The sequence below is a fragment of the Simochromis diagramma genome, unplaced genomic scaffold (genome assembly GCF_900408965.1).
Source record: "Simochromis diagramma unplaced genomic scaffold, fSimDia1.1 OVJJ01000321.1, whole genome shotgun sequence".
NCBI lineage: Eukaryota > Metazoa > Chordata > Actinopteri > Cichliformes > Cichlidae > Simochromis > Simochromis diagramma.
The window spans coordinates 4,633,912-4,647,244 of record NW_024386772.1 but is presented as its reverse complement, the minus strand read 5'-3'; the positions used below and the strand labels follow the sequence as shown (position 1 = coordinate 4,647,244).

The window sequence follows — 13,333 nt, the reverse complement described above, 5'->3', positions numbered from 1 at the left end:
TTTTATATATTCATTTTTGGCTTTCATTACATAGTGATAGGGTCAGAAAGTTGGGATTGAGATGGGATGACATGATGCAAAGGGACTGGAGTGAAATGAAACCCAGCCTGCCACATTAAGAACTAAGCTCTTGTTGTATGGGCTGTTGCTTTAGCATCATGTGACATAAAAGGAGTTTTTACTGTTGATGTTAAAATCCAAAAAGGTGACATGAAAGATGGGAGTTGTATATTTCTCTAAAGTGGTTTAAATTCATTTAATTTAAACTTAAACAGTTCCTGGCAGCAAACAACCACAAAAAAGTGGTTTTGTCATTTCTCACTGTGGCCACTGGGGGGCATAAATGGTTGTGATACGCATCATTACACATAATCGTGGCGGTGTCAAACATATTTTTGCAGGCAGCTCAGATATTTGCGTATAATCCCTGTGTAAATTTTATTCACATAAACTACAAAGCAAAAAGTAAATAACTAGCATGTCACAATTTTACTCCCCCTTTTCAAAAAGGTTTAACCAATTTTCTCTTCCATATTTGGCATTCACTTCACATAACTATTGGTTTAACTGCTTCAGTGTGTTGCACACTGCTCAACACACCTGTATTTTCAAATTAGTTTTACCATGGCTACCTATTTTACTAACATTTACTGGCTTCAAGTCTGCAGCTTTTGATCCAAATGAAGTGTAATTTCCTGTGTGTAAGAGCTTCAAAGAAGGCAACTGGACATCTTTAACTTGTTTGAAGATGTTTCACCTTTCATCCAAGATGCGTCTAAAAGGTAAAGAGTTCCAGGTATTTAAACCCTAGTGGGAGTTGTTTCTTAAGAGGGGGTGATTTCATTTTTTAATTTTTTTAAGTCGATGATGCAATGTCCTCGAATAACTTAAAGACGTCCAATCACTGTCTAAACTTTCAAGCTCTTAAGTCTACCGTGACCGGGATCACCAAGAACCTACACAGATCTAAGACTATCTACTTTTGATTGAGCATTTCTACATTGTTATGAGGAAATATATGGATATAAATACACATTTTAGTCTTCTTACAATATGTACTTTATTTTGGTAACTTGTAATCTCCTGGTTTAAGAATTGATTGAATCGGGAAACAAATATAATGAATAAGGTGAAAAGCTGATAGTTGATAAAGCAAATAAATATGTGTGCTGATAATATATCACACATTATCACACGATTAGATTTTTGTGTTATGATGAAAAGCCTAAGATGTCTAAAGAAACAAAGGTGCACTTTCACCATAACATCTCAGTTTGTCCACATTGAGTGATTTTACTGTTATTACTTCCATATTACTCACATTCATATATATATATCTTTTTTTTACTCATACTAACAACTCGAAGTGTTTACCATACATTCACGAAACACTTTATTTTATGCACTTCAAGGACTTTACCTATCTCTTACCCATAGCCAATTCCGAATTCACAGATAATCTAATATGCATGTATTTTGACTGTGGAAGGAAGTCTAAGTACCCTGGGGAAAAGATGCAAACTCCACACAGGAAGGCTATAGCTCGGGTTCAAACAGTGCAGCTTTTAAAGGCACAAAACCTGCACAACACGCATTTTTGTAACAGATGAACACAGTACAATAGTATTTTGCACCTTTATGATCAGAACTACATGTATTTTAAGTAAGTAGTAAGTTAAAAATATTTTCAACTTATAGCACATTTTTACTCCTGTGTATGAATACTGCCATCGCATCACCCCACGATGATTATCAGTGAATTACATTAAAATAAATAAATAAAATAATGCACGATTCCGCGGTGCATTTAGTCACATGGTTTTGACAAATTTAATGCATAGAAAAAAAACAAAAAGCATCGAAAGCTTACATGACATGTTCACACACTTGTGAATTCAGGAAAGACACGTAGCAATAATATGAATAATATCAGAAGAAATGTGCAGTTCAAAGCAATTACCAAAGAATATCTAAACCAATAAGCCGGAAATTATTATCGTTGTTCCTTTAAAACATGTAGATTACGATTAAAATATATTTAACCTTTATTTAAAAACTTTCTGTTCGAGCCTTAGTTGTGATTTGTCCGATAACCTGCGAATGTGTCAGAACAGATGAGAACCAATAGCGTGCGACCTTCTGCCGGAGGAAAAAAAAACACGTTCCGTTGAAAACCCGAAACGAGAAGCGAAGAGGAGGCAGAAATTCGCCGGCGTTGGGGTTACTGTCTCCGAAAAAAATCTTGCCTTAACCCAAAAGTGAATGAGAGGGAAGGTATCTGCCTCCAGCTACTGAGCAAGCAGACTTCGTGTTATCAGCCAGTGTATCGCAGACAAGAAGCCAGATGGTGAGTGTGTATTTTTTTTTGTCTGTTGCACCGTGTGTGTGTCTGCAGCCTCCCCTCCCTCCGCCGCGCGCCCCTCTTCTTCTTTTAATTTTTTTTGTGAGAAGATGTGAGGTGGTAATGTCTTTCCACCCGGGAACGGTTAGCTGTGTAGAAACTGATTTGTTATGTAAACCACTGCGTGAATTGCTGGGGCAGGAGGAGAGAATCAGCTCTGAAAAATTTCCACAGAATTTAAATGCCCGCCGCCGCAGCCGCCGTGTTCCTCAGAAATGCTAACAGTGTGCCGCTTCTTGTCTGCTCGTTAGCTAGCTCGATGGCTAATTACTATAATCTAACCATAGTATCTAAATATACTATTGGTGCGTTATTACAAATCACTCTTGCTTATTATTAAGTCTACGACTTATAAATTTTTGTTCCTTTTTATCGGCCTACTTATACATGCGTTTAAATCAGCTGAATATTATGTGGCGTGTATTTATGTTTTTGTTTTGCTTGAGCTGCACCAGCCATAGCAGATTGTCATTACTTGCACCTGATATTTCTGTAGCAATTAGACCAAACCATGGACGAGCATTCAAGAAACCTGGGAAAGAAAAGCACGCAAAAAAGTATAAAGATGTGTGTTGTATTCCACTCACTGGGCATACTTTGCAGCCAGCTGGCTTCATACATGATCATAACATAAATGTTGACTAGCAGCATCCATCCAGGCATTCCTGCATCCCTATGAAATAACTGTGTTCATTGAGGGATAAGCAATTATCCAGGTTTGAATACAATGGATATACAATGAATATAATGGTCCTCTTTGACTTTGCCCTGCAGCATACAAAGTCGCCTTCCAAATGTATAAGTGACTGGGTTTTCAGCTTTATTTGCACTTACTGTAGTGGTTTGTATTGTCAAACCATTATGTGCGGTGTGGTAAAACCACATTTCATCCATCCAAAGCACCACAGCTTTAGAAATCTGTAATTATGGCCCTGGCATATGGCGAGAAGGCTTAAGTAAGTATACCGTCATTCTCTGATTTCCTACTATCATCAGTGTACTGTCTGAGTGTAATTTCAGTTGGAGTAGACTGCACAGATTGACACCCTGTTCTGCTGCCTGAACTACGTCAGTATCCTGCTGGATTTGGGAGCCTGTTGTTGCAGTTTGACTCACTTGTTTGCCCAGACAGTAAATAAACAAAGCAGCTTTCAGCAAACCCCATTTTCCAAAGCTGCAATGAGGATTACTAAAAATTGTATTTAGTTTGTCCATATGCTGTTCTGTCAAACAATTACCATTAACGGCACAAAAACCTAATTTGTTGGGCATGTCAGAAGTGCCATATGTTGGATGGAAGGGGGGGGTTGCCTGCTGTCAGATGTGCAGAGGAGTATTAAATGGGTCGCCAGCAGGTCCATGGCATAGAGCTGCAGGAAAAAGTGGCACATAGTTACACTGGGTGCATACCTGTGCCTTTATAGCCCCCTCTATCAATCATTTACTGAAAATAAGAAATATAGCCAGGAGGTATGTGTAAGCAGGCAGGCTCAGGCTTGGAAGGATGTTGAAACAATTTCACAGTTGATTTAATACTTTTAACTGATTTTATATATCTATATATATATATATATATATATCGTGTGTGTGTGTGTGTGTGTTTTTATTGTTGCATGGGAACGTCACTTCTTTGCAAGCCAAATCAGCTGTGTAGAGACGAATCAGTATTTTTCAATCATTGGGCAAATCACTGATTGCCAGTTGAGCACACAAATATACCTGACCTAGTATAAGGAAAAAAATACACGTCTCTTTCGTTTCCTGTGGGTATGTGCAGTCTCGCAGTCTGTAAACCTGCATAAAGACTCATTCCAGGAAGTCTTAGTACGTTACTTTCTCTTTGATTTATTTAATTTTCCTGAGAAGTTTCATGTCATTGTCTTGTAAATCAGATCACAGACAGATGTGTGGTGCTGGTAATAAAGGTTTGGCTGCTCTACTCGTACAGCAACAATCCGGACCATTGCCAGCAACTGCTCCAGTTGAAGATAAGAAACTTCAACATGATTATAGTCTTTTCTCCATTCTTTTTATACAGTCCGGTCTCCCCAGCCACCCCCACTGCCATTTAAAGCTCTGCGTGTCTCTTCTTTATACCAGTATTTTTCAGTCTGGACTGAAACCATTAACTCACATTACGTTTTGTCTCTGAGGTTGTCAGCACTGGTCCAACGTCTAAAGTCCTCACGGAAAATAGTTTTGAAGTACTCCAGTTCCTCACAGCATCATAAGTCAACAGAGAACATCTAAGATATCTCATGTCTGTGGGGGTCTGCAGACAATCACCTCACAAATGATTACTTTTGAACTTGAGAAGTAACTACTGAAGGCACTTTATTGAGCAACACTTAATTCCCTGTTCCTTGCCCTCCATTGCCACTGTGATGGAAATTTTGCTGTGATTGCAAAGCAGATATTTGCATGGGGCCATTTTTTTTGTAGACGGGATGAGGCATGTTACGGTGAATTCCATTCAAGGAGAAGAAGTTGATTGTGAAATGGTCTCTCTTCTGAAGTCCCCGATAACATCAGATCATGTCTTGAACTTGCATCAGTTTCTGTTCTACCTCCAGCAAGGTTGCTGAAAGCAGTGGCATTTTGCTACATCAAGTCAACACAGACTCCGGGTCTCAAAAACATTTTTTTTATAAGCTGGTTTTACTTCTTTCAGTTTTAAAAAGAAACCATAAACATACCACCTGCTGCTGAATACCAGCACCGACAGTAGTGCTACTGGAATTTGGTCTCTTCAGCAAAGGTAGCCCTGCAGTGCAACTTATAAGTTACTATATGTTTCTTGCTTTTAACTGCAAGTGATAAGTCAGTAACACTTTCTCCTTTTGAAATGGCAAACTACTTCTCAGAAATGATACATGCAAATGATATTAAAATGTTGTGGTTTTTGTACTACTGAAAGACTTTTCCTACTTCTTAAATTAACAGAACAGCAAAACCAAAAAGAAAATAGAGATCAGAAATGGTTGGGATTGACTTGTTGTTCATCAAAAAGTTAATGCACAGCATATTTGCCACAACTTTTCTGGTTGCAGCTTTCTTGTATGACGATCTTTTAATTTTCACAGTTAAATGCCAAGATAATGAAACAATGAACGATAGACTGAATCAGAAAAGCACTAAAAAGATGCTATCTTCTAGTCTCACAGTTCACCCCTAAAGTTCATGTCGTCTCTCATTAACACAGGTTTCATGAACTTCTTTGTCAATCTTAGACAGGAAGTGAAAAAACCTATGAGACGTGGACATGTGATAAATGGTCTATACTGTCGAACACAGAAAATGCCTCGTCATTTTCTTCTTTTATACAGGAAGTTCAAAAGAAGAAGAGAAGTAGTGGTCAAGCAAATACCAAAACTTGGCTCAGACATGATTACTCTGCAGACTGTTGAGGCAAACCTCTATCTGTGCTCTGGCAAACGAGACCATGTCATTCTTCTTTTAGCTGCTCCCCAGCCAGTAGCCATGTTCAAATATTTCTGCATCACAGATTTTTTTTTTTTTTTTTTTAAATTAACCTTATATCAGATGAGTGTCTTATTTTTTCCTTTCTCTGGCATGTTGTCCACATAGCTTGCTTTGTCTCTTCACGTTAAGCGTTATCGAATCTCTTCAGCAGGTTTTGTAGTTGTTAGATCATTTCCGTAGCTTGCACATCCATATTACGTACAGTTAGATATTTTCTGTAAAATAAATATTCAGGCTCTAGGTTTATGTTGTAAGTACTGGTCTGGAAAATTATTGTTTTTATTCGCGAAACCGTTAGGCTGCTGATAAACAAGCTCATTAACACTGTTGTGTGATGTGTTAATGATGACGAGGTACATTGTTCGGTTTTTTGACTCTGCTTTCCAAATTATTAAACAATGATCTTGTTTCTAAAAATAAGAAAGTAAGCAAGAGAGAGAAAGAGAGAGAGACTGGGAACCTTATTTGATAAATGACATTTGTTACATAGCTTCCCTCCATTCCCTTGTAGGGGCCTGCTGCAGCACTCTGTGTTTTAAGTGATAATCAAGTGTGAGGTGGTGGCATTTGCCTTCTTGTGTTCTGTCTATCAGCACTACAAGAGAAAAAATGTGTGTCAATTTTGAACTTCACTAGTATGTTGAACTTTCACCCCCATAATACTCTTTTAGAGTTTTTGTAGCTAGTTAAAGGTCTGCGATTTACATCAGCAGACAGCTCTTGTATACATTTCAAAGATTTAGAGATCGAGGGCCTTGGGTTGTAGTTTTGGTGCTTGTTTAACGTCAACATCAGTGAAGACTGTATACGCTTTATTGCTTAATACTTCCTATAATTCCTAAATGGCATCTCCACATACTCTCCCTATTACGTCTCCTCTTGATTTTGACAGAATAAGAACAGACCTGAGGGCCATTTGACTCCCTGGTCAAACACATCCATGGCCTCAAAAGGAGAGTAGGATTTTGGGACCTTGGTATTTTAAGTCAAAGGATTGAAATCACACTTCAACTTGGAGATCAGGATGCACAGTTGCTTACTGCTGCTAAAAGCTCTGTAGGAAAGATGCTGTAGCTAAGAATATAAATAGGGAAAATGGCTAACATGCCTCTGCCATACTGTAACAAAAATTACCCTGTAGCACCAGTACTAGCAAGCGATGGTGCTACGGGGTTGATGTGTAGCTTCTTATTTACTATACAAGTGTAATAGAGGTATTTAACCTTCAATCTAAGTCAACAAAAGTGAACAAAACCTCCTAGGTGGTTGCAGCATGAATACAAATGCACACAAGCATACGTGCATGTGAGATTAAAGCAATGTGAGGGCTGAATGTGAGGAATGATGCTGTGAGCTAAGAGTAGAAGCTCTTTTCCAAGAAGATTTGAAAACTTGAGTGAAAGTGCTCTTTGTTTGGTAAGATAACCACGCTCCAGCTGGCTCTCGCTCCTCATACACTGGTATGCTGAACTGCCCCACAGTTAAAACAGTGTTACTCATTGCAGGCCTAATTAATCACTCCACAAAACTTTATTTATGTTCAGATCAATTTTTATCTTTAAAATTTTTTATTGCGATTTATTCATACAGCACAAAGTTGCCGTTTACAGTCAATTATTAGTAAGAAAGTTGGTTAGGTACATAGTGATTATACTCCTTGTTGGGACTATGTAAGACAGAGGAAGCCAGATGTGTCAAAACAACTTCCTGCCACATTCAAGCTGTTTGATGGCAACTGAGACCCATATAAGGTAAAAGAAGACAAGATGGCACAAGCTAATCTCAAGTCTTCCTGCATGTTTGTGTACGTGTTTTTGGAATGACTACCCAGGCCTAACATAGAAACTAATGCTGCTGGGTTATTTTTACCAAAGAGAAAACAAAACATTAGCTAGTCTTTGCTTTTGCTTTGATCACTTTACCCTTTTTACATTTATTTCATGATTTCATTTGCACAACTTCCTTATCAGCCTTTACAGCCTTCTACTGATGTAAATATTCCCTGCAAAAAACTTAAAATATTACAAAATCACATTTGAGTTTCTGTAGTGTTCAGTCATTTGAGAAGATCAGATGCATGCTAGTTTCTCAGTTGTATTGCAGCAACAGGAAGTGGTCTATCATGCGTTTTGCTAGATAACCAGAAAAGTGTGAGCTGTCTGCTGGCGAGCAGCAGCAGCATAATGACTGAGTTCAAGATGAATGGGGGATAACGGGGAGACGTCCAACTGTTGGGATGTGATTACATCTACAGGAAGCGGCATGGCCCCACTGTTAATGAACCAATCGTTTCAAAGTATGTCATCCGGATGTCATAAGTACAGACAACACCCTTGCGGTTCTCCCTTTGAGGGTGCATTAAAGGCAGCGCTGTTCAAAAACAATATGCTAATTAATACGGCAACAGTTTACACTGTTAATCAAGTAGAACCTCTCTAATCATTAAACTAACACGTGATGTACAATCCAGGAAGTGTGATTTAATAATCCATACATTGTGAAGCCACATTTGTCAATAAAGTTTTGCAAAACTTTATCGTTTATGATTGTAGCCAGGAATACTTGCTATTTGCTTAGCTGTGGCCTTGCTGCACTTCAATGAGCAGGAGTTCTGTGACGACGTGAATTGTGTGTTTAATGCAGACCAAACATTAGCCTGACTTTGACAGTAATATAAATGAGAAAATAAATAATAATTTTTTTACATATAACACATAGTGCCAATATAAGTTATGTCTAGCTAAATTGGATTTTATGGGGCAATGGGACCAGTTGCTGTGATCTGTAAGACTTAATTTGCTCTACTGTTCAAAACAAACTTCTGACTACCAAAAAAGCACCTGGATCGCTCACTCCTATACATAGTACAGGGATCTAGTTTTTCAGGCATGTCAAGCACATTGCAATGCTATTTATCACTGGTTTGTTGCTTAACTTCTGCTCTTGACTCGTGTCAGCAGTTCAAGAGCGATTCATGCTCTAATGTGTCTTAACTCTTTGTTTGTTATTTTGTTTTCAAAGCTGTAATAAACCTGCAAAAAAAACAGCAATCAGCATTTGTCTCTGATGCTAAAGAGCTTTGAAGTTTATAGCAGTCTCTGAACCCCCATAACCTCACCCCAAGGTCCAGCTCCAGCCAGATTGCCTTATATAACAGGGTTTTAGCAAAGTCTGCAGTGGACTTTCCCCTACCTCAACAACGACTTCCCTTCTTTTGCACAGTTTTCTTGAAAAGCTTGTTTTGAATGTTTTTCTGTTTATTATCTGCTTCATCTACCTGTTAGTTCTGCTTAAAGATGTGATCATGTTCATTGCTTCAGGAAACCTACTGCAGTACTACTGTCACTTCCTCCAGCAAGTTTTTCATCTTTCTTAACCTTCTTCATGTCTGAGAAGTGTCTCTTTTGCTTATAAAACTGAACGAAACTGCAGTTACATGACAAAAACTTTAAACACCCATAGTGTGCAGAAAACTGTGCTGACTTGTGTTGTATGGCAGCCAGAGAATTAAAGAGTAAATTTATGAATGTGCATGATTGTAGGGTTGAGTCAAACAAAATGGTTCATTACATGAACTGATTACAGATTGCAAAGTTGAGTCATTTTTAAGATAAAGACTGGCAGCAGAACATCAGCTTTATTACTTCAGTGAGAACTCTTCTACCTTTTGTAATAGAGTCCATGCCATTATCCCTTAAGATTTCTTAACTGAACGACGGCGTCTGAGTTGTTCTGCTATGTTGAGGGCTGATCCATGCAGAGCAACGCACAGCTCAAGTCACATGACTAAACAGAAGGCACCTGATCCTCTCCCAGGGGTGTAAAGAGACAGATGGAGTGAATAGAAAGAGATCAGATTGACACTATTAAAACACGGGCAAAGGTAAAAAGAGGACAGTGAAAATACCCTTTAGTGTGATTTTTGTGACGCCTGTAATTTTATCGGACAGTGTTACCTAATATTTCTAATGCGTATAACACACACACACACACACACACACACAATATGCATTATACATATTTGAATCATTTATTTAATTGTTAAATGTATTTTTTGTGCTCACGCAGGACACCGGAAACACCACGGAAGAAAAATCCGTTCAACGATCCAAGGTAAATATATATGTATTTGTCTTAAGCTTAAGCTCAAGTTCACAGCTCTGTGTTCACCTGCATGTGATACTTATGCCCAACTTCACTTTCATCAGCATTTGATCTTAGGAGAGAGCATTTAGTGTCTAGCTTTCATCTTGCTAAAGCTAAAAGGCTGTATTGGGAACATTATGTGCATGCCTGGTAGTAAAGCAGTATGTTTGTGTGCTCAGTCCTTCAGCTTCAACACCCAGAAGGAAGTGTGTACATCATGTTTGAAGACAGTCTACCCAATGGAGAAACTGGTTGCAAACAACCTTGTCTTCCATTCAGCATGTTTCTGCTGCAGGCACTGCAATGCCAAACTCAGGTGATTATATATAGTATACTGGGGTTTTTTTTGTTTTTTTTTGTTGTTTTTGTTGTTTTCTCCTGACCACTGTCATCGGCATGTAACTCTTTGATTCCTCCATTTCTGGCAGCCTTGGCACTTTTGCATCTCTTCAAGGTGAATTTTACTGCAAACCCCACTTCAAACAACTGTTCAAGAGCAAAGGAAACTATGACGAGGGTTTTGGACGCGAGCAGCACAAACAGCTCTGGGCCGCCAAGGAGACAAATACTATAACAAAGACGCCATAATCATGTCTGCCTTTGTCCTGTCGCAGACCTGCCTCTTCTTTTCCCTCCTCCTAACACCTCCAATGCATCACGATGAACACATGCCTCATAAGCTGGGGCACTGTTAAATCACCCACGCACTCACTCGCTTTTTAAATGCCATCAAAACAAATACATGCACAGACATCTAGAAAATTACTGGGCAGTCATGATATATACCACTTACCGTAATTTTGAGTATAATTTGATGATAACTGTTAATTTCCTAATTGTATTTTCCAATTTCCTGTTTGAAATTGGTAGTTGATTGTGACCAAAAGCCTTCTCTGGTGTGGAGAGTGGAATAGTGAAGAGTTGTTTTTTTTTTTTTTTTTTTTTTTTTTCTCTCTCTCTCTTTTTATTTTGTTTTAATTAATTGCACCCTTTTATTTTTAGAAATAAGTAAACTGTATGCTCAGGCAAGCATATCTAAGGGGTTAAAGAGCATCACGTTTTGCGTTAGGGCATACACTCAGGTCAGTTTTAACCCATGGGTTTAAAAGAAGACTTATCAGATTTTATTACTCATTGTAAAAACACACACATCAAATTAAAAAAAAAAACGATCCTCTGTATTATGACAATGCTGTCAGACAGGTTTGTCAGGTTTCATATATTTGAGGAACAAACAGGGTACAATGTACTGTAAAATAACCGTGCACGTTAGCAACAACTCACCTCTTGTGTTTATATTTTAGCTTTCGTTAGTCTTATTATTGCTCACTTCATCACACGGTTCTTCATTATTTTAATGAGTCTTGCATGTTGGCATGACTGGGTCCTGATAGCCTTATCTTATGACTGTATTGATCTTTTGTGGTGTGAGTGTTACTTTCATTTGTTTCTCTTGCATAGCGATGATCTTTTTAACATTTTTAGACCCACTTGAGTTTAGATTTGATTGATGTCATGGCATAAGTTGATCTCTGAGCTTTTTATGGTTACGATTTTAATGAATTTTTCAGATTGTGCTTTGTATACTGTCTGTATACTAGCTGTAGTTTGTGATTAGTAAACATTCCCCTCTGTGCTGTACCCTTGTCTTGCACATATATCTACACACAATCACCAGACAAAAGGTTAATTATGGCAGGGAAGCTGAGCTTTAGTATGTAAACATCCCTCCATCTGTCCTATGAAACATTTTAAGAGGAACTGTAAACACCTGGATAAATTGATTATTGCATGTATGCTATAAATGAGGATGTTGATGGACAGAGCTTAGGTCTCACAGTGTGTTGCTTCATAATTTCATGCTTGTCAGCTTGTTGTTGTCTTGTGATGAAGTTTTAAAAGCTGTATTATAGCGACATAAACATCCAGTCACTCTGTCTTGAACCCCTGAGTCCTTTTTCAGTTAATGCCTTCTGGTTCTCCTGTCTTATTTGCTAAATGCAACTGGACCTATTTCTTAATATAAATGTTACAATAGATGGATGGATAGTTTGTCACATATATGGGCACCCTGATGTGTGGCTGCATGCAAAAGCCAGTGCAGAGCACCCCCTGCTGGGGAAAGTGTGACAATAGCGTCTCACGTGAGAGGATAAAACGATAACTTGCCCATGATTTGAGTATAGCCTTTTATTTTCAAGTTTTTGAGTTGGATCAGCAGCTAGGCGAGCCAACAGCTTCTTTTGATCTTATTTAGTTTTAACATGTAAGAACAATTAATTCAATGTAGATTTCCATGGTTTTATTTCATTCTGTACAAAGGATAACTCCAAAGCCATCAAATCATCACATTTTAGAAAATGTCTGAGTACCGCTGACACTTGAATGGCACAAAGTACTTTCTGTGACTGAGGGTTTACTGTTAATTTGAGCTTGCTGTGCAGAATAGGAAGCAAAACAGATGGATTTTTTTTTTTTTTTTTTTAAGAGAAGCCTTAGAAAACAAAGAGCTGACCTTATTGCTTTTTCAAAACACCTTTGAGTGCACAGATCTTTACAACAATCTTGTGATCATGCCTTTTTAAAAACAGATCTGGTTATTGTAGAGTCCAACTCTTTAACATAGGATTACTTCACTCAACCAGCAGCCATTTTCCCCCACCTAACCATCTTTATTCACATGTACAAAAGTTCTAATTCTACTGTGTGTGTGAACATGTATGTTTTCTTTATGTCATTTTAAAACGGCCCTCTGGATCCCAGAGAATGCTTTAAAAATCAAGAGAATTGTATCTTAAAATGCTGTGTTTGTCACTCTCTGTTAGCAGTTCGCCAAGGTACAACTGCAAAATCTGTGAATTGCAATGTCCAAGTCTAATAGAGCAGACAAGGTACACTTTACACTGGTGCCACAAGGCTCAGGTGAATGATTGCAGTGTGACGTTTTATTGTTAAATCTGTGAATCATTTCATTTCTGTGCTACACTTGATGTGGAATTCCTTTTTTATTGCCGTTGTCATCAAGACATTTTAAACGTATGCATCTTTGAAAGTGTGTTCTATATTACAGACATGACCTGTGGATTGAGGTGGCCTTACAGCAAAAGGATGCTTGGACTGTATGCAGTCTTTCTCCTCTCTTCCTCCTCCTCTCTCTTGCTTAGTTGTAGTATGGTACATTTTAAAATGTGAGCGCCCTCTTTCTACGCCAATATACACAATCATTTGTGCATATTTTTGTTTTTATTTTTTTTACATGCTTTTGGAAAAAAATAAATAAATAAAATGCTGGTGTTGATTTAA

The 13,333-nt window shown here is 38.1% G+C and overlaps 1 protein-coding gene across 1 annotated transcript; it reads left to right on the top strand.

Annotated features, from left to right (window-relative positions):
• The first annotated feature begins 2,164 nt into the window (after positions 1 to 2,164).
• Positions 2,165 to 13,333, top strand: limd2 (LIM domain containing 2). Its single transcript, XM_040044319.1, has 4 exons — positions 2,165 to 2,347; positions 9,953 to 9,997; positions 10,210 to 10,346; positions 10,459 to 13,333. The coding sequence occupies exons 1-4, from the start codon at positions 2,345 to 2,347 to the stop codon at positions 10,616 to 10,618; spliced, it is 345 nt and encodes a 114-aa protein (XP_039900253.1). The 5' UTR covers positions 2,165 to 2,344; the 3' UTR covers positions 10,619 to 13,333.